Below are 19,177 nucleotides of genomic sequence, written 5' to 3'. Positions count from 1 at the left end.
TTCTTCACGTTTGGCGAGCGGCAGTCTACTCGGATTTTGTTTGATTGGTCGTGCATCTCCGGTGTCAATTTTATGTTGTACTAAATTGGTACGACCTCTATGTCCTGCTTCTCCTTTATCAAACACATCTTGATACTTGATTATCAGGTTTCTCAATTTTCTACTATCTTCGGGAAATAATCCCTTAACGTTTACTAACTCCTTAACCATTTTGTCCGGAATTTTTGAAATCGAAACTTTGGAGGCTTCCACGCTTCGAATGACTGAGGAGGCCGAACAACAGTACCCTAACAGGGTTCCCTTCTTCAAGGATACAGAATGATAATTCGTGTTCATTACTCTTACCGGTACAGACTTCTTCGCTCGTAGCAGGGGTTTTCCAACAGCGACCCCTCGTCCTATTTCGCTGTCATGGTTCCTTGGCTCCAACAGAATAATACTCCCATTATTCGTTTTACCTTCCAGGCGACCATCCAAAAATATCTCACAGCGCTCAGGGATCGAAACATCTTCTGCTACTACCACGCGAAGCGTCTCCTCACATTTTCGATGTAGAACCACTTCTTCTTCATTTATTTTCAAAATTTCTTGTTTGAGGTTTAGTTCAAAACCTCTAGTGGTCACGATGTCCATTCCGAGAATAAGTTCATCTTCGATGTCTGCTACTAACACTCGATGATTAAAACAGGTGCTTCCGATAACAAAATTAAGATCTACCTCTCCATGGATGAGAGCGCAGCTTCCTGTAGCTGTACGTAGTCGCCATTGTGTTGTTTTAATCCTTTTTGATGTTTTAAGGATATCCGGCCTGATGATCGTTTTGGTCGCACCCGTATCCAACAGCATGGTCCGTAACTCTCCATCCACGAAACTAGCCACAAAAATGCTGTTGAACTTGTGTTGTAGCGATGCGACTTGAACAGTTTTCGTTGGAACCTGTTGGGTACTGCTCCATATGTGTCCCTTTGATTCGACACTTGGCGAAACCGAGTCCACGTCTTTTTCTTGACAGTGACTTCTTACGTGTCCTGCCTGGCCGCAATTCCAGCAACAAGTCGGTCCTTTCTTGCCCATGTACTCCTCCATGACTTTCCGTACAATGCTTTCCACGGATTTGTCGGAACATTGGTTGACCGCCCGTACTCTCACTAGAGACCGAGAACTGTTTCGCGGCCTCAAATTCTAGGGCACGTGCTAAAGCATCCACCAAGCGCGTTGGGTGGGCTAGAAGAAGCGCTTGCCTTGTCTCCCTGTCACGTAAGCCATCGGAGAATGTCTGTACTGCCAACCGCTCCATAACATTCTCGGGCGTAGCAGGATACGCAAGGCGAACCAGGCGGGCTACGTCGGCTTCAAACTCCTGCAGAGACTCATTTGACTTTTGAATGCGATTTTTTAGCTGTGAATGATAGACATGTTCCAAATGAGCTTGGCCGTACCTCATTTCTAAATGTCGTACCAATTGCTGATAATCTCCCTGTTCCGATGGTGACAGTGTCTGCAGGATATCAGTCGCATCTCGCAGTGCGACAGTCAAAGCGGTAGCCTTTTCAGCGATTGTCCATCCGTTCGCTCTCGCAGCGGCCTCAAACTGGCAAAAATAATTGGCCCAAGCGGTTTTTCCGTCAAACTGTGGAGGCTTAATAACTGATTTTGAGACATACTTATTTTCGACCAGTTTCGGTCCCTCCGATGTTTCTTGACATTTTGGTGAATTTGACTTCGCTATTTTTTCTTTTAAAATTTCGATTTTTCTGTTAACATCGTCCTCAATCTGTACTATTTTGTCTTGTAGCTCCGTGGAATTCTCTATAATCTTTTCTTCTAATTCCCTAGAATTTTCTATTATCTTGTTATATAAACGTTCTTCTAAATTAACTATTTTATTATTAAAGCTGGCCTGTATATCTTTAGAATTTTCTATGATTTTATCTTCTAATTTTTGGGAATTTTCCGTCATTTTATCTTCTAAATTAATTATCTTACTATTCAAATTGTCGTTTAAATTGTCTTGCAAATTTTTTTCAATGACGAGTCAAGGTCACCTTCCAGCTCAAAGCAAAATGTGTCAGGATCCTCACCTTCCTCAATCAAACCCTCTCTCAGTCTGGCTTGCAAAATGCTTTTCTTTCCATCTGTCTCGCACTCCCTCTCTTCCAATATGCATTTTAATTCCGACACTTTCAAGTCTTTCAACAATTTTTTCGAAGCCATTTTCAGTCTTTTTATTTTTCTAGTCTATCACACACGCCACACTTGACACCAATTGTTACGTTTTTCGTCGGTTCCGTGTGGATAGAAAGTCACAATTTATTTAAACACTATTTATTTAACACTAATTTACAAAAACAATAACGATAAAAGACTTATAGAACTATTTACAAACGATTTATAACTAAGAATTTATTTTGAATTTTTGCGCGTCAACTGCACTGGTATATTTATAACTGCCCTCTCTAGGCCACTGCCGCCGGCTTTTATACCTACAGCAAAAGAAATCTAGAATAGTCCATAGATCGTTAGGCGCATAGAGAAGGTTTTCGAATGTTCTCGTATGTACTAGTCCATTCTAGTGGGTCTCGATTCTTCTCGAACGAATGAATCATTGCGGTGTCTATGCGATGTTAAGGTCATCCGAGGGCGGGCCATATTGTGAGGTTAGGTCGAGTCCACACCGGCTCGCAACAATACATTAAATAAATATTACTTATATATAATTTAAGTAGCAAAGAGTAAAAATTAAAGATACGGCAACAACGCCGGGCTTCCCGCTACCGCGCAACATGACGCCCGGCCGATATACGCCGTCAAAACAAGAAAATATTCCAGCCGAATTAAATTCGTCGCACGTCCGCCCCTTGCCGCGCCAACCCAGACTACCGGGCTTCGACGTGTCCGCGTGATGTAGGGGGCTGCGTATTGGTGGCGTTGCGTATTATATATATATATATATATATATATATATATATATATATATATATATATATATATATATATATATATATATATATATATATATATATATATATATATATATATATATATAATTTCAGCCCGATCCATTCATAAATAGAATTTTAAAAAATCAAAAACCTCAAAAATGCCGCCATTTTGAAAGCTGTCAAAAATTCGGGTCATGCCTTGCAAAAAAATGTATTGTCACAGCTTACAGAATAATATAGCTTGGACACTCGCCAATTTTTCCCACGCTCGAATTTAAAACGCCCCACTCCGACGATGCGCTAACTGATTTAAGCGACCGACAGTCAGCCTCATTCAGTCGATGCATAGCCTCCACCTGTGGCGCGTAGGGCCGTATTACGGAAGATTTTAATTCGATTTTTTTTCTTATATTTAACCATAGGTATTTGTGCTTTTATTTCAATTTTATTTTTATTGATGGAATGGGAAAAGGTTTTCCGGGATGTGCGGCTGCTGGTTACACAAATAATTATGGAAATAATTCAAAATATAGTCTGTTTAATTTTCAATTCAAAATTAATGTTCAATTTAAAAGTATATTCATACTTTAGAGCTTTTCAAAACGATGAAGACTACTTATTTGGAGGCTTGCTAATACCAAGTGACCATTTTTTTATTTAGTTTCCTCATTGGAGGTTATTTTTATAAGCTTTTATTTAACTTGCTTTGTATGTAACTATCTATGTATGTATGTATGTTTGTTCGGGGCAAATCTTGTAAGCTAAATTAAAACCACTTTTTATTGTAGGAGATTGATTGATTGATATATATATATATATATATATATATATATATATATATATATATATATATATATATATATATATATATATATATATATGAGGGGTTGAGTTTCAAAACTCGTCTTATCCATTTTTGGTAATTTTGAGTAAAAGTATCTATAGTTTAGTATTGGCAGCCCTGCACAATATTCAGCATCATTTTTGTGGCGTAACTCATTCTATCCTGTATAATTTACATGTTAAAGTCGTGCATTTGTTCCAAGACTAATTCAGTTGCTGTTCGTTTTTTGCGATTATTGAAAATTAACGAATTTGGATAAAACTAGTTTTGGAACTCAGCCCCTCATATATATATATATATATATATATATATATATATATATATATATATATATATATATATATATATACAGGTTGTTAACTCGACAGTTACTTATAGGGAAACAGAATGGCAACACTGCCTATTGAGAACGTATGCATTATTGATTTTTCTGCCGACTCGTCCCGTCGCGTCGTCTATCGACGAGCGGGCCGAGGTTATTTCAACCATAAAACTCTTGCCGCGAGTAATGAACAATTTAACAACCTGTATAGGTATATTGTGGGTATATACATATGAAAAAAAATATATGGGCGGCCATCTTGAAAAAATGACAGTTTAATGACATGTCAAAATTTCAAAGTCAACCGATTTTCATAAAAATTGATATATAGGATGGCCATGGGCTAAAATGAAAGAAAAAAAATTTGAGCTGTCAAATTTGACAGCTGTCAAAAAAATTTCAAAGTTGTCCGATTTTGATAAAAATTGATATATAGGACGGCCATGGGCGAAAATGAAAAAAAAATGTTGAGCTGTCAAATTTGACAGTTGTCAAAAAAATTTCAAAGTTGTCCGATTTTGATAAAAATCGATGATGGCCGTGGGCTAAAATGAAAGAAAAAAATTTTGAGCTGTCAAATGTGACAGCTGTCAAATAATTTCAAATTTGTCCGATTTTGATAAAAATCGATATATTGGATGCCCCCTACCCCATAGTCGGTTTTCATTTTATTTGTCTCACATTTGAACTGTCAAATTTGACAGCTGTCGTTTTTTTTAAGTTCTCCTTTTTTAATGAAAATCGATATACATATTATTAGGATACCCATAGAAAGTTATTTAAGAAAAAATTGAGTTTAAGTGTGTGGCACTGAGAAACAAGCATAACTAAAAAGTAGATGATAAATTTTATAAAAAAACCTTTTTTAAAAACAAGCTTTTATTTAAATACACTAAAAAGAATAAAATAAACTCTTTTTCTTTAAAACTTTTATTATAAACTTAGAACGTCATTACACAATTTTAATATTAGATATATAAAAGCTTGTCGCGAGATTTCTCTACATCGATAAACAAGTAAATTAACTAAAACCTGTGTCTACCCTGTCTCATTCTCAAAGTTTCTGTTATGATAGACCACTAGACCAGGAATTACAAGATAAAGTTGTCGTACCAGATTTTTATGAGTGCAAATGTACACTCAAATCTCGCGACAAGCTTTTATATAATATTAAAATTGTGTAATGACGTTATAAGTTCATAATAAAAGTTCTAAAGAAAAAGTTTATTTTATTCTTTTTAGTGTATTTAAATAAAAACTTGTTTTTAAAAAAGTTTTTTTATAAAATTTTTCAGAACAATTTTGAAGAACTTTTCTTAAATGAAAATATATTATGTAAATTCGTTAAATTATTTCAGACAATTAAATTCAACCATCAATCAAAATTTTCCTATAATGTATTTTTTGTTAAATTTATACGCAAAAGTTAGAAATTATTATACCTTAAAGAATATTACTAAGAACTTAAATGTAGCAAACAAAAACCGAAAGCTCCTAATTTAGAAACATTCGTAAATAACTATAAGTAATCAATGTACCTATTTCATTTTGCTGTTATTTCTAGAAATAAATTAATTAATTTGTTTTTTAAATGTTTTTCTTTGAGAATGCATATTTATTTAAAGTCAACAATTTAAAAAACGTGTATCTAAATTATGTTCTAGCACCAGTCGAATAATTTTTTACGTCACGTGTAAAATTTTTTTGAATACATCTCTGGGCTGACTGGCGCTTACGCGGCTCTCGGTTTTGGCGAGAGAGCTCGCCGCTCCAGTGTTCCCCCTCTTTCGAATCGCAAATCCGAGCGTAAAAAATTCAAAGCGGCACGCTACACTGTCCGAGCTGGTTTTTACTTAAGCTGTGGTATTGTCATCGTGACTGAACCTACATGCCAAATTTCAATCTCCTACAATAAAAGGAAGTGGTTTTAATTTAGCTTACAAGATTTGCCCCGAACAAACATACATACATACATAGATAGTTACATACAAAGCAAGTTAAATAAAAGCTTATAAAAATAGCCTCCAAAATGGTCACTTGGCATTAGCAAGCCTCCAAATAAGTAGTCTTCATCGTTTTGAAAAGCTCTAAAGTGTGAATATACTTTTGAATTGAACATTAATTTTGAATTGAATTGAGAATTAAACAGACTATATTTTGAATTATTTCTATAATTATTTGTGCAACCAGCAGCCGCACATCCCGGAAAACCTTTTCCCATTCCATCAATAAAAATAAAATAAATAAAATTGAAATAAAAGCACAAATACCTATGGTTAAATATAAGAAAAAAAATCGAATTAAAATCTTCCGTAATACGGCCCTACGCGCCACAGGTGGAGGCTATGCATCGACTGAATGAGGCTGACTGTCGGTCGCTTAAATCAGTTAGCGCATCGTCGGAGTGGGGCGTTTTAAATTCGAGCGTGGGAAAAATTGGCGAGTGTCCAAGCTATATTATTCTGTAAGCTGTGACTCCAGTTTACACTTGATAACCTGTCGTGATCCTTCTGACCGAAACGAGAAGAGGACCAGAGGCGTGCGGTGAAATTTTAATTTAAGTTAGGGAAGCAATTTTTAGAAACTTATCTATTTGTAATGAATTCGATTCTTCGATCACTGTTTGCAAATTCGCCAATTACATCATCATAAAAACGTGGATGTTCCGACATGTTTTGGGGAAGTTTATTTTCGATGGACATCAGCAATTTTTCGAAAGTCTCTCCTGACCCGTTGAATTTCTCACGAAATTTTTTATACGTTTAAGTGTTGAAAAATTGCGTTCCACTGATGAACTTGTGGTAAGTATTGTCAATACTAATTTACACAATTTAGATACTTCAGTGTAGGCATTTTCTAGTCTTTTCAACATTAGTTCTTTAATGCCATTTTTTGCACTGATGTTATCAGTTTCTTAAATTGCTTTTAGTTCAGATTGCAGTAACACTCGGTCGAAGAACTGGCCATAATGAAGAAGAAAAGATTTAAACGCATCTTCTGGAAAAGTTTTTCCTTATATGCATCAAATTTGCAGAACTCGAGGAATTTAAAATCATTTAAACCGTTAAATCTACAGTTTATTTGTTGCTGAATATCTGTCCGAGAAAACAAACGACATCGATAAGTCTTTTTAATATTTGCCTATTTTTATCCACTAGTTCATTTTGTTGGGGGTGACTAATTTCCAACTGCATATTAAGGGCGTTTTCAATTCTGGTTTTGCCAAAGACTTTTTCTTTTATGACGGCCTGCAAATGTGCTTTGGACATAATGTATCTTTTACAGCTTCATGGAAATTTTTAGATCTGAAGAAAACAGTTTTATCCCAGAGGCCGTTTTGATTTTAAAATAATAAACATGGCCAACCAAATAACTTACTTATATTTTTACACCTTGTTAACCATTTAAATTGTTTGTATTATTTTTCGGGATAAAAATGTCTAGGTAACACAATTTTTGTGGATAAAATTTTCATGGGCTGTTTTGCCCTACTTTTACTAATTAATTGAAGCTTATCTGCGAAGTGTGTTTAATGTTGAAAATCACTTTATTATTAGGACACGCACCAGACACTGAGTGATAAGAGTCCAACATTTCTCCAACATTTTCAACGCTATTCCCGACACCCGAAGTATTATTGTAGTATTATTGTTTTCCATATTGCACGAGGCATAACACTATATATGTATCTCACAACAAACGGATAACCGACAACCGTTCCAACTAAGAACCTATTCTAATGATAGCTTCCAAGCCCGATTACCGCACGCGACTCCGCAGCGGGGGCCTGTGGGAGGTTCAATAGCCTCGCTGCAGAGAAGCTAGCGCCCGGTGACAGCGCTTTCAGATGGAGCGGACCGTCCGCGACGGAGCATCCTCAACTTCGAGCAAGTACCATGAGTTTATATGAATAATTTCGCATGGGCGCGTATGCTCCGTCCGACGGAGTATAATGATGGAAAGAGATTAAAAATTAACCTCTTTTCCGATTAGGCGTATTCGTTTATATTAGGGATACTATTCCATATTTGGTTATTTTCCTCTACTTTTTACAAATGTAGTTAAGTTTTGATTAGGGTGATGACTAAAATATAACTGTATTTTTTTGAGTGCTATTATATTATTTGATACTCCTTCAAAAAGGGTATATATGTCCTTTGATTAGATGATAATGTTTTTTTTAGTCCGAAATACGATGCAAGTGACTATATAGCGAAATCACTCTCCTACGGAGAAACTTACATATCTATGATACTTACATTTTAGGAAGAAGATATATATCACCAGTCTATAAAACTTCAGCACGACGGGGGGTTCTGTCCACGACAGGACATTCTACGAATTACGTGTTACCTATTTTACTTGATACAGTCCTACCACCATCGCACTGGATTAAAAGAAGTATGGCACTATTATGTCAACTGGATTAATTCTCATAGAATATTTGTAGTTCAGTTAATAAAATATATACATATAATATAATCAATACACTATTATTCTACGGTAATCGTAAAACAATTTCCGATGCATGTGATCAACCTTGAGTAACAAGCGATGGCGACAGCGCTGCCATATTGTGATGGATTTATGGGATGAATCATAATTTAAAATTGGGAAATAATCGAGGGGTAAACCACTAGTGGAAATCATTGTACATTTTCCTGGGAATAACATGGCAATCAACTGGGAATCACATGGGAATCCCTGGGAATCACCTAGAAATCAACTGGCAATCGCTGGGAATGATGTGGTAATCGTTCGGAATCACCTCATCCTAATCTAGAAATCGTATGTCATTATGCAAAAGTTTTTCACGACGCTTCGTCCTCGTTCGCATGTGTACCTATTTATTGTGATTAGAAAGTGTTCAGGCCCGTAAAACTTTTGCTAAAGCAGTAAAAATCTTTACTTGGTGTCTAAAGTATGGTTAGACGGGTGTGTAAAAATAAAATAAAAAATGGGCGATTATCAACAGCTGATTTGAGGTTTCTAGCTTTCAAGCCAGATGGTAACAAGCTCGGTAATAAGGTTAAATTTCATTTGTCAATTTCTCAATTTTGATTTTTGGGTGCGTTCAGATTAAACAAAATTATTTTCAAAAGCAGCTAATTGATAAAAAAAAATGTAATTAAATTAGAATGGCTATTACTATAAAATTTTCAAATAATACAAGAGCCCCAAAAGTTAAAAAGTATCTTTATGATTGTCATGACATAGTTTTATTATTAAACGCTCGATTAAACGATTTTATTTAACTTACTTGGGCTGTCTGTCAAATCTTGCGATTCATTTTTGACACACTTCCCGTGAACCGATTTTAATGGAATTTGGCACAGTAATGTAAGTCCGATGACAATACATTATTATGAAACAAAAATTGGGGATAGGTGGTGGTTAAGGGATGTAAAGGGGGTAAATTCATAACTTTTAATTAAAACAGATACAAACACGCGGTTTTCAGATTTATGATTTTAACGAGGATTTTATGTTTTATGAACTCAATCTTATGAAAACAAATCGGAAATACAGGGGTGGGTGAGGGGTGTAAAGGGGGTAAATTCAGAATTTTGTAATGAAAACGGATACAAATATGCGGTGTTCAGATTTATGTCTTGATTTGATAACAAGAAATTTTTATAAAAAAAACGGAGTAGGGGGTAGGTAAAGGGTGTAAAGGGGGTAAAAACTCATAACTTGGGAATAAAAAATTATACGACCTTGCGGTTTCAGATTCATGATTTTATGTGGTAATATAATTTAATAAAAAAAAGAGGCTGAGTGAGGGGTATGAAGGGGGGAACTTCACAATTTTGGAACCAAATCAAATATGAATAGGCGGTATTCAGATTGATGATTTGATCTGGCGAGAATACAATAATTGCATAATAATTGTATTGGAAGTTAAATTATTTAACTCCCAATGTAATCAACGAAAACGGGTGTAGGTGGGTGAGGGGTGTAAAGGAGGTAAGTTCATAATTTTCTTATCAAAACAGATACAAACATGCAGTTTTAAGAAGTAAGGAGCGGAGAGGGTGTTTTGATTAAGACTTCGATTAAGACTAAAAAGTAAAATATAATATAAATTAAAAAAAAACATTTTAAGTTAAATGATGTTATTAAAAATTGGCCTAAAAAGCAAAAAATAATTTGGCATATTTCTGTTTATTACAGTCTAGATTTAACGTTAATGGCACATTAGGCATATATTTTTAAGTTCTATATAAAATAGTGGGGCGTATACATCTGATGGGCATCATCTGATGGGTATCATCTGATGGGTATCATCTGATACCCATTTGATGTGTATCTTTAATAATCGCGCCACGATTTTATATGGAACTTATGTTAATTATATATACCTAATGTGCCATTAACGTTAAATCTAGACTACAATACACAGAAATGTGCCAAATTATCTTTTACTGTTTAGGGCAATTTTTAATAAAATCGTTTAACTTAAGAACGTTTTTTTTATTTTTAGAATGGATTATATCAATAATCTATTAAAGGGCTTGGGAAATGAAATACCATAATATCTGACAACTCCACTTTTACATAATGTATTTGATAACATATATTCCCTTTCCCAACTGAATATTGAAGATGTTGAAAAAATTGAATAATATGCCAGAGATGTATTGTCCAAAGTATTGAAAGGAGAAGAAAAAAAAAGCAATGTTTGGGATATTTTACGAAGAATATTCACTTTTTAAAATACCCAAAGGACATAAGAAACTCATTAAATTTATTAAAGAAGAATCCGAGAAAAAAATTAAAAGTTTTAAACAACCAAACTTGCATTCAGAATGCACAGCCCCAAGAAGAATAGAACGGGTACTAGCAGAAGTAGTTTGTCGCCATCTGAAACTGATACAGAAAGTGATTCAACTAACAGTGTTTTAATAAATAATCGAGTGAATAATAATAATTCACTTGATAATTCGGCACTGTAGCAGGTTATAAATATTGGTAAGAATTATATTGAAAAATTTTCGAATGAAGAGTTTAACAATGGCAGAATTGATCAAGAGAAACTAACCGATTTATTAGATAGATCCAAAAACATAAAAGTTGAGAAGAATACATTTTCCTATTGCAGTACCTGCCTCAATATTTTTAGTACAATGTTTTTTTTTATTCTGTTTAAATTACGAGCCAAATATACCTACATATATTATGTATGTTTTAGTTTTACTTAGTTAATGTATCTCGCAATCTCGCATGTCATTCATACTTATTTTCTTAGTTTCAGTTCATGATATTTTATTTCATTTTTAGCATTAAATGTAGGTATGTATATTTTAATTATTATAACTTGAAATTTATAATGAAATATAATGAAATCTCTAAAAAACCATGCTTATTATTGCTTATTGCCTAATGAAGAAATATTTTTTTTTAAATTTCTGATGTTGTTTTAAAATATTAATTTTCTTTGCTAGATGCAGCTAGTACATATTATTCGATCACAATAAAACGAAAATAAACACTTAAACATTGTTTTCGTAACTAAATTGGCTGGGAATCAGGTGATTGCTTAGGAAATCAGCGAGGAAATCAGGTAATCAATCGGGAATCACATGGGAATCGTTAAAAAACTGGGAATCACTTGGGAATCATATAAAAACACTTGGCAATTAGTGGAAATCAGTGGCAATACTTGGGAATACATGGGAATAACTGATGAGTGATTGCCAAATATGGAAATCTTGTACATTTTTTAACATGGTGGTTGACCCCTCGGAAATAATATATGTATTTAATATATCATTTTTAAAGATATTTAGGTTTTATTTTTAATTTAATAATAATATTAGTAATTAATTGATTTATTTGTTTTACAGCTTATTTTACTTATTACATATTGGCAAAATTTAGTCCATTACGAAGATTATTCGAAGCGTTATTATGGGTTATCTATTTATTTATTGATGTACAACTTACAACACACAAGTGGTAATAACAAGTAAGAGGGTGCCATTAATGCACAGATTAATAATCACAGAATTTATTAAAAACTAAAGTAGATATAACTACTTTGAAAGTGGTATAATGTGCTTACACTGCTTACCAATCAAACTTACTTCTCTGACTGCAATCCAGAGTCATAAATCATAAATTATTGTCACGTTCTCGTTCAAAGTAGTTTATCATGGAAGCTACAAGCTCGTTGCTTCGACTGTATAAATGCTTCGACATATTTTCAACACACAAATTTTAAGAAATGCAGTACGAAAACTCAAAAATTTGGTTCTTAAGAGAACTGTTTGTGCTTAAAAGTCCAATTTAAAAAAAAACTGAAAATAGGCAAAGAAACGAGAACACGATATTATCATATAATTGACAAATAATAAACGACAACGTTGCTGAACACGGCGCAATGTAACCAACATAGCGATAATAAAATTCGGTTTAAACGAATTTTTGCAGCTTTAATCTAAATAAAATACCTGTTACAATAATTTGCTCTATAAAGTAAAATGAAGAGCTGCTCGGTATCTTAAATTATACAACAAATTTAAACAATTTTGCCAAAATTTCATTTAATCGGGTTTACAGGCAATCGGGTTTAGTGTCAATTTTGATATGATTGATGACGTGCATCGAAAAATGTTTTGCGATTACCGTATTATCGCATTTGTGTACTTATTTCTACTTTTGTAGTTGTATATATGTATATATATGTTGTAGTGAATGTCGGAAATTCAGTGATTGTTAACATTCACTAGGAAATGCTAACAATTACGCATTGGACCAGTGAATGTGGTATTTTAAAGAAATTTGTCAACTTTTACTAGTAATTTTTAACATTTACTAGTGAAAGTAACATTTACTAAAGGTTGCCATTAAGAGTTATTCTAAAGTATAGGGTAAGTGTGGTGAGGCAGAGTGTTGGTGACAGAAAAGGTATTTACAGTAATCAATACCTTGTTGATAACTGCAGAAAAGGCATCTAACAGAAGGTACAGATTTAAATAATCTCTATTTCCTTTAGGATATCGGGGAGGTTCGGGAACAGAATGACTTGGTCCGGCGAATATTTTGATAAAAAAGTAAGAGAAAATAATATGTTCTTAAAAAATACTAAAAATAGTCAGTTTCTCGACACAATGACTATTGTATACTCGTAGTTTCCATTCCATTTTTTTAAGTTTTTTGTTTTAGTTTTGTTTCTTTTGAAGTAAAAAGGTATCTAAATTTAGAAAAGTCCTTTCCTCTTGTAAAAACAAACCGGGGACATACTACATATTCACCTATATGGGGGTGAAATTTAACAATTTTTTTTATGTAACTGCCATTGTAATTTAGAGCCATTTCTCTTGGCCGAACACGTTACAGCCGATTTCGTCTATTATTCGATCACCCTTCGTAACACACATGAAATAAATCCACTATATCCGGGGACATACTGAATATCCACCTATATGGGGATGAAATTTAACAATTTTCTTTATGTAACTGTGCCATTGTAGGCTCTTGTATATTGCGAACGGAGTATTAAACCCGCTTCTGTTAAAATAGAAATGGAATACTAGGCCAGTAAGCGAGGGTTTTAGAATCCGAATACTGAACACCTGCACCGATTGACGTGAATTTTTAACAGTGAATAGAGATTTATGTAAGAAACAACAGTTACAGAGTAGCGATGTGTTTCCACCCTGGGGGTGAGTACCACCCAAGTACCACCACTTCTCAAGGGTGAAAAATAAATCACCCACTTTAATTATATAAATCAATAAAGCAGTGAATTCTGAGCAAAAAATGTTCTATAACATTTTTTCAGGAAATTTATATTTTTCTAGTTATTTAGGATTGAAAATGTCGATTTTTCATCTAAAAACTGCATATTTTTTCCCAATTTTTAAAAATAACATTTATCGCAGAACTCATATAAAGCAAAAATGAAGCTTTTGGAATAGCCAAACGATATCCATTTTGTTGATTACCGTAGGTGTTATAACAGCCGAGCTATCAGTCTGTAAACGTATTTTTTTTATTTTTCGAAAACTAAATTGCAACCTTTTACCGTAAAATAATGGCGAAAGAACACATTTTTCGAAGAAAATGAATATGACTGTTTTTAAAGTGCTTGAAAGGACCTCTTAAATGCTTTCTTAAAAAAGTTCGTAGCTCAAAAACTCGCGGAGTTATGATAGAAATAATGGGGTCACCTCATTATTTCTGAAAAAAATTAACAACAAAATCTATGACTAAAATCATAAAAATAAAAACTAAGCGTAATACAAGTACAGTTGGCTATATTTAGGTACTAACAATTGACTCTGTAAATTAGAGCGGTTTAAAATGCCTAAATTTGGAAAAAAGTTGAAAATAATGAAAACAATTTACTTTTTTTTAAATTTTAATTTTTTTGACATATCTCAAAAACTGAGCAAGATACGTAAAAAATGCAACAGAGGAAAATTGAAGGAATTTTTTGCAATATTTTTGTTCCCTTTCAATTTTTCTGTAGATCTCTTTATTTCGTAGATATTCCGTTTTATTAGTTTGACTTGCATGTAAGGACCACCTTCTTTGAGCCCTTAAAACCCAAAAATCTCGTGAAAATGAAGAGTTCAAGACTGTTCAACTATAGAGGTTAATTTGTAGCTCGTGTAATTTCCTACAAATTGATAGTTTTTATTTTTATGATTTTAGACATAGATTTTGTTGTTAATTTTTTTCCGAAAAAATGAGGTGACCATTTTATTTTTATCATAACTCCGCGAATTTTTGAGCTACGAACTTGAAAAGACCTTTAAAAAAAACAGACATTTAAAAGGTCTTTTCAAGCACTTTAAAAACGGTCATATTCATTTTCTTCGAAAAATGTGTTCTTTCGCCATTATTTTACGGTAAAAGGTTGTAATTTAGTTTTCGAAAAATAAAGAATTAAGTTTATAGAGTGATAACTCGGCTATTACTACACCAACGGTAAACAACGAAAAAATGAATCGATTCGCTATTCCAAAAGCTCCATTTTTGCTTTATATGAGTTTTGCGATAAAACGCAAGATTTTCGAGTTATTTATAAAAAATTGCAGGAAAATATGCAATTTTTAGATGAAAAAATCAACATTTTCAATCCTAAATAACTCGGAAAATATTAATTTTCTGAAAAAATGTTATAGAACATTTTCTACTTAGAATTCATCCCTTTATTGGTTTTTGTAATTAAAATGGATGATTTATTTTTCACCCCCGAGAAGGGGTCTCACCCCCAGGGTGAAAGCACACATCGCTACTATGTAACTTTTGTTTCTTACATATATCTCTATTCACTGTTGCAATTTCACGTCAATCGGTGCGGGTGTGAAGAATTCGGAGGTAATACCCTATTTTTATCCTCGCTTACTGGCCTATACATATACAATGTTTATATTTTCAATATATTATTAAGAACATTAGTATGTATGAAATTAAGGATAAAATAGGTAATTAATATAGGTTAAGGTCCCTGCTGATCAATTTTCAAGCTTGAACGTAATTTGGAGCCATTTCTCTTGACCGAACACGTCACAGCCGACTTCGTCTATTATTCGATCACCCTTCGTAACACACATGAACAAAATCCACTATTATAATTATAAATAAAATACTAGTATTATTGGAAAGCGTTTAAATAATTTTATTAGGAAAAGACAACATTTTAAAAGCTAAAATATGTTAAAAATATATTGTGAGTATATTTTCCTCCTATCTGAAATGGTACTTATGGTTCGGCCTAATATCGCTCTACATCAGACATTCTTAAAATGTTTTGTGAATTATATAGTTTGCCTGTTACTGTTATTTGATAGTTCTTTAAATTTTCAACTTCAAGTTCATTTTTCGGAAGATTCCAAAATACAGCATCGTCGTAAAAAGATTCTGCGGTCACTTGGTTCCAACATTTGAAGTTCATAATAAATCCTAAAATAATAGTATAGAGTAAATATAATAATAGAGTATTGTTATTTTAAGATATTTTATGATATACGAAAAAAGAAATCATAAAATTTTGATATTGTATACCGGGTGCGTCTCAAAAGTGACTCACCCCCTATAACTTTTTTATTTTTTCAGATAAAAAAAAAACAAGTTTGGTAAGTATATTACATAAATTAGGATTAATTAAAGTATTTAATTGTTTTTGGGCACTTAATATTTCACTGGAAATTACTACAACGTTTGATTTTTAAATGGCACCCTCGGTATATTTTTACTTTATTCGATAGAAAATGACACTCTGAATAGAATGACATATCATATGTCAACTTTTGACATTTTCGCATATGGTTTATTTAAAATTGTAATATGCGGTTCATTACGACAATTTGACTCGAAATACCAAGTGTGTGGTACTAAATTATTTGTAAAAAATGCTTTTTCCAAATATGCTAATGAACCACCCTTGTTCCATTTGAAAAAATTGAGATATGATTAAAACGATCTAGGCATCTCTCAACTGGCCAGGACAAGATACAAAAAACATTAGAAGATCGAAACTATTTTTCCAAGGCTCCTTAATTAAATATTAGTGTTTTTAACACAGCCATGGCACTTTAGATTCAAATTTAAAATACGATTTGTTTTTAAGTAAAAATGTCAAAAGTTGACATATGATATGTCATTTTATTCAGATTATATTTTTTTATCGAATACAGTAGAAATATACCGAGGGTTGCCATTTAAAAATCAAAAGTTTAGTCATTTCCGGTGAAGCAGGAAGTGACCAAAAACAATTTAAAACGTCAATCAATCCTACTGTATGTCATATACCACTATACCAAGTCTCGTTTTTGTTATGTGAAAAATCTGATAAAAAATTTATAGGGGTGAGCCACTTTTGAGACGCACCTGGTATAGATAATATAATAAATACTTACCTGTTAAAAAACCGGAAAACACTGACATAACAATTGTGACTAATACAAGAATAGTTTGATACCCTGCTTGCTGACCTGCTGTTCTACCATCACCTGCTTCTAGATGAATGTATTCTGTAGGTTCTGATACAACAGGACTAGCTCGAGCTCGATAAATCTGCAAAACATGTACTAACTGAAAAATAATTACTGTTATAATTATTCATACTTCGTATAGGGTTTTATGGTATTGCTTCTCGCTTGCAATGGAGGCCATTATAATAGCTGCAATTCCACCAAGAAGTCCCGGCATACCATGGAGATTGTGTACGCCACATGTATCTTCAATAGAGAGATGCTTTTCTATGAATGGCTAGTTTAATAAGAGCATAACAAAAAGTTCAGTTAAAGAAAAATAAATTGACGTAATTCAAATCAAACTAGTTTCCAAAAAATGTATAAAAGAGCATATACATATAAATTTAAGGACCCTTACTTTTCTCGCACTGGATATTTTGTCGTAAAAGTATTAATATCTTAATGGTGGGTTATATATATATATATATATATATATATATATATATATATATATATATATATATATATATATATATATATATATATATATATATATATATATATATATATAATTTAAAATATAAAATATAATTATATAAAAAAAATGGATACTTAATAATATCTTAATGGTGGGTTATATATATATATATATATATATATATATATATATATATATATATATATATATATATATATATATATATATATATATATATATATATATATATATATATATATATATATATATATATATATATATATATATATATATATATATATATATATATATATATATATATATATATATATATATATATATATATATATATATATATATATATATATATATATATATATATATATATATATATATATATATATAATAAAAATATATATATAATTTAAAAATATAAAATATAATTATATAAAAAAATGGATACTTACCGATATTATTTTGTATCCAAACACTGACAGTGCTCCTGCTAAAAATCCAATTAAAATTGCACCAAATGGTTCTACCATCAAATTTGCAGATGCTCCAATAGCAACTCCTCCTGATAAAGTTGCATTTTGAACGTAAACCTTATAAAAAATGAAATTGGTTAAAACAAACTGGCTAAAGCTAACTAAGTTGTGTTAATGACTGACTTTAACGTTGTTAAAGTGAGTCATTATTTCAAATAAATGGAATTTTTTATAGGGCGACATTCAAATTAGGAGGAATCACACTCCAAACAGAAATTCGAAGGAATCCAAGAAGAACAGATTGGGACCTATACCACACCAATCTCGTAGACAACTTAAACCAAAGAGATGCACCACCTGTATACATATAGAATGGTACGCAGGGAAATTCAGTGGTGCAATACTGGATGCATATGAATCTAGTTGCCCCACAAGTAAGGGTATACAATAGAGTAACAACAAGCCCTGGTGGAACAAGAAGCTGACCAGTCTTAGACCGGAGGTCGGGCGGCTCTTCAACAGAGATACAGCGGCGAATGGCAGCTCTATACTGAGAAATTAACTGAGTATAATAGGGAGATTAGAAGGGCAAAGCGGTCTGAGCGGTCATTTGTGAAAACATCACTACTAATTATGCAGATAGACTACACAAAGCTATGGCCAAGTGCGGTCCGTCTCCAACATGGCACTTAAGAAACCCGACGGAAGCTATACGGAAAGAGATGAAGAGAGAGCTAACCTCCTACTTCATACAAACTTCCCATGCTCCGACCAAGCTAGTAATAACAGAACAAAAAGTGAAATGGGCTCAAGAAGCACCTTTCAGTCTTATAAAGCTTCTAAAGAATGGCTAAGAAGTAGTTCCTCACTATCTATTAAACATTACAAGAAGTATATTAGCGATGGGGTATATACCAAACCATCTGGAGGAAAATAATCTTGATACCCAAAATAGGTAAAACTGATAACCCTAAATCATTTAGGTTTATTAGTCTCACATCGTTCATCCTAAAAACGTTGGAAAAATCAAAGTGGACAACCATATTGGAGAAAATAATTTAAAGGTTAAACCACTGCACGAAAGTCAGCATGCATATAGAGCGGACAGATTTACACAGGCAAGACTGGATAGTAAAAAAACAGCGTTTGACAATATAGTTCACAAGGTGGTCAA

General features: G+C 32.7%; 2 protein-coding genes across 2 annotated transcripts in view; one reads left to right on the top strand and one right to left on the bottom strand.

Moving 5' to 3' along the window:
* LOC115889254 (dynein heavy chain 12, axonemal) overlaps positions 1-8,557 on the top strand; it is a 232,470-nt gene extending 223,913 nt beyond the window's left edge. The window contains exon 46 of the mRNA XM_030909199.1: positions 8,375-8,557. Coding sequence (XP_030765059.1) covers positions 8,375-8,538 — 164 coding nt within the window. The 3' untranslated portion in view covers positions 8,539-8,557. The remainder of the gene's footprint in view (positions 1-8,374) is intronic.
* Positions 8,558-15,734: 7,177 nt separating this feature from the next.
* LOC115889245 (ammonium transporter Rh type A) overlaps positions 15,735-19,177 on the bottom strand; it is a 55,611-nt gene continuing 52,168 nt past the window's right edge. Inside the window, exons 6-9 of the mRNA XM_030909190.1 lie at positions 17,983-18,120; positions 17,189-17,332; positions 16,981-17,137; positions 15,735-16,024 (exon numbers count right to left, since the gene is read on the bottom strand). Of these exons, the coding sequence (XP_030765050.1) occupies positions 15,837-16,024; positions 16,981-17,137; positions 17,189-17,332; positions 17,983-18,120 (627 nt within the window). The 3' untranslated portion in view covers positions 15,735-15,836. The remainder of the gene's footprint in view (positions 16,025-16,980; positions 17,138-17,188; positions 17,333-17,982; positions 18,121-19,177) is intronic.

Source organism: Sitophilus oryzae, unplaced genomic scaffold (assembly GCF_002938485.1).
Source record: "Sitophilus oryzae breed Bouriz unplaced genomic scaffold, Soryzae_2.0 scaffold_812_pilon_pilon, whole genome shotgun sequence".
Taxonomy (NCBI): Eukaryota; Metazoa; Arthropoda; class Insecta; order Coleoptera; family Curculionidae; genus Sitophilus; species Sitophilus oryzae.
The sequence above is the reverse complement of the archived record's forward strand: the minus strand, read 5'-3'. Positions and strand labels throughout refer to the sequence as shown.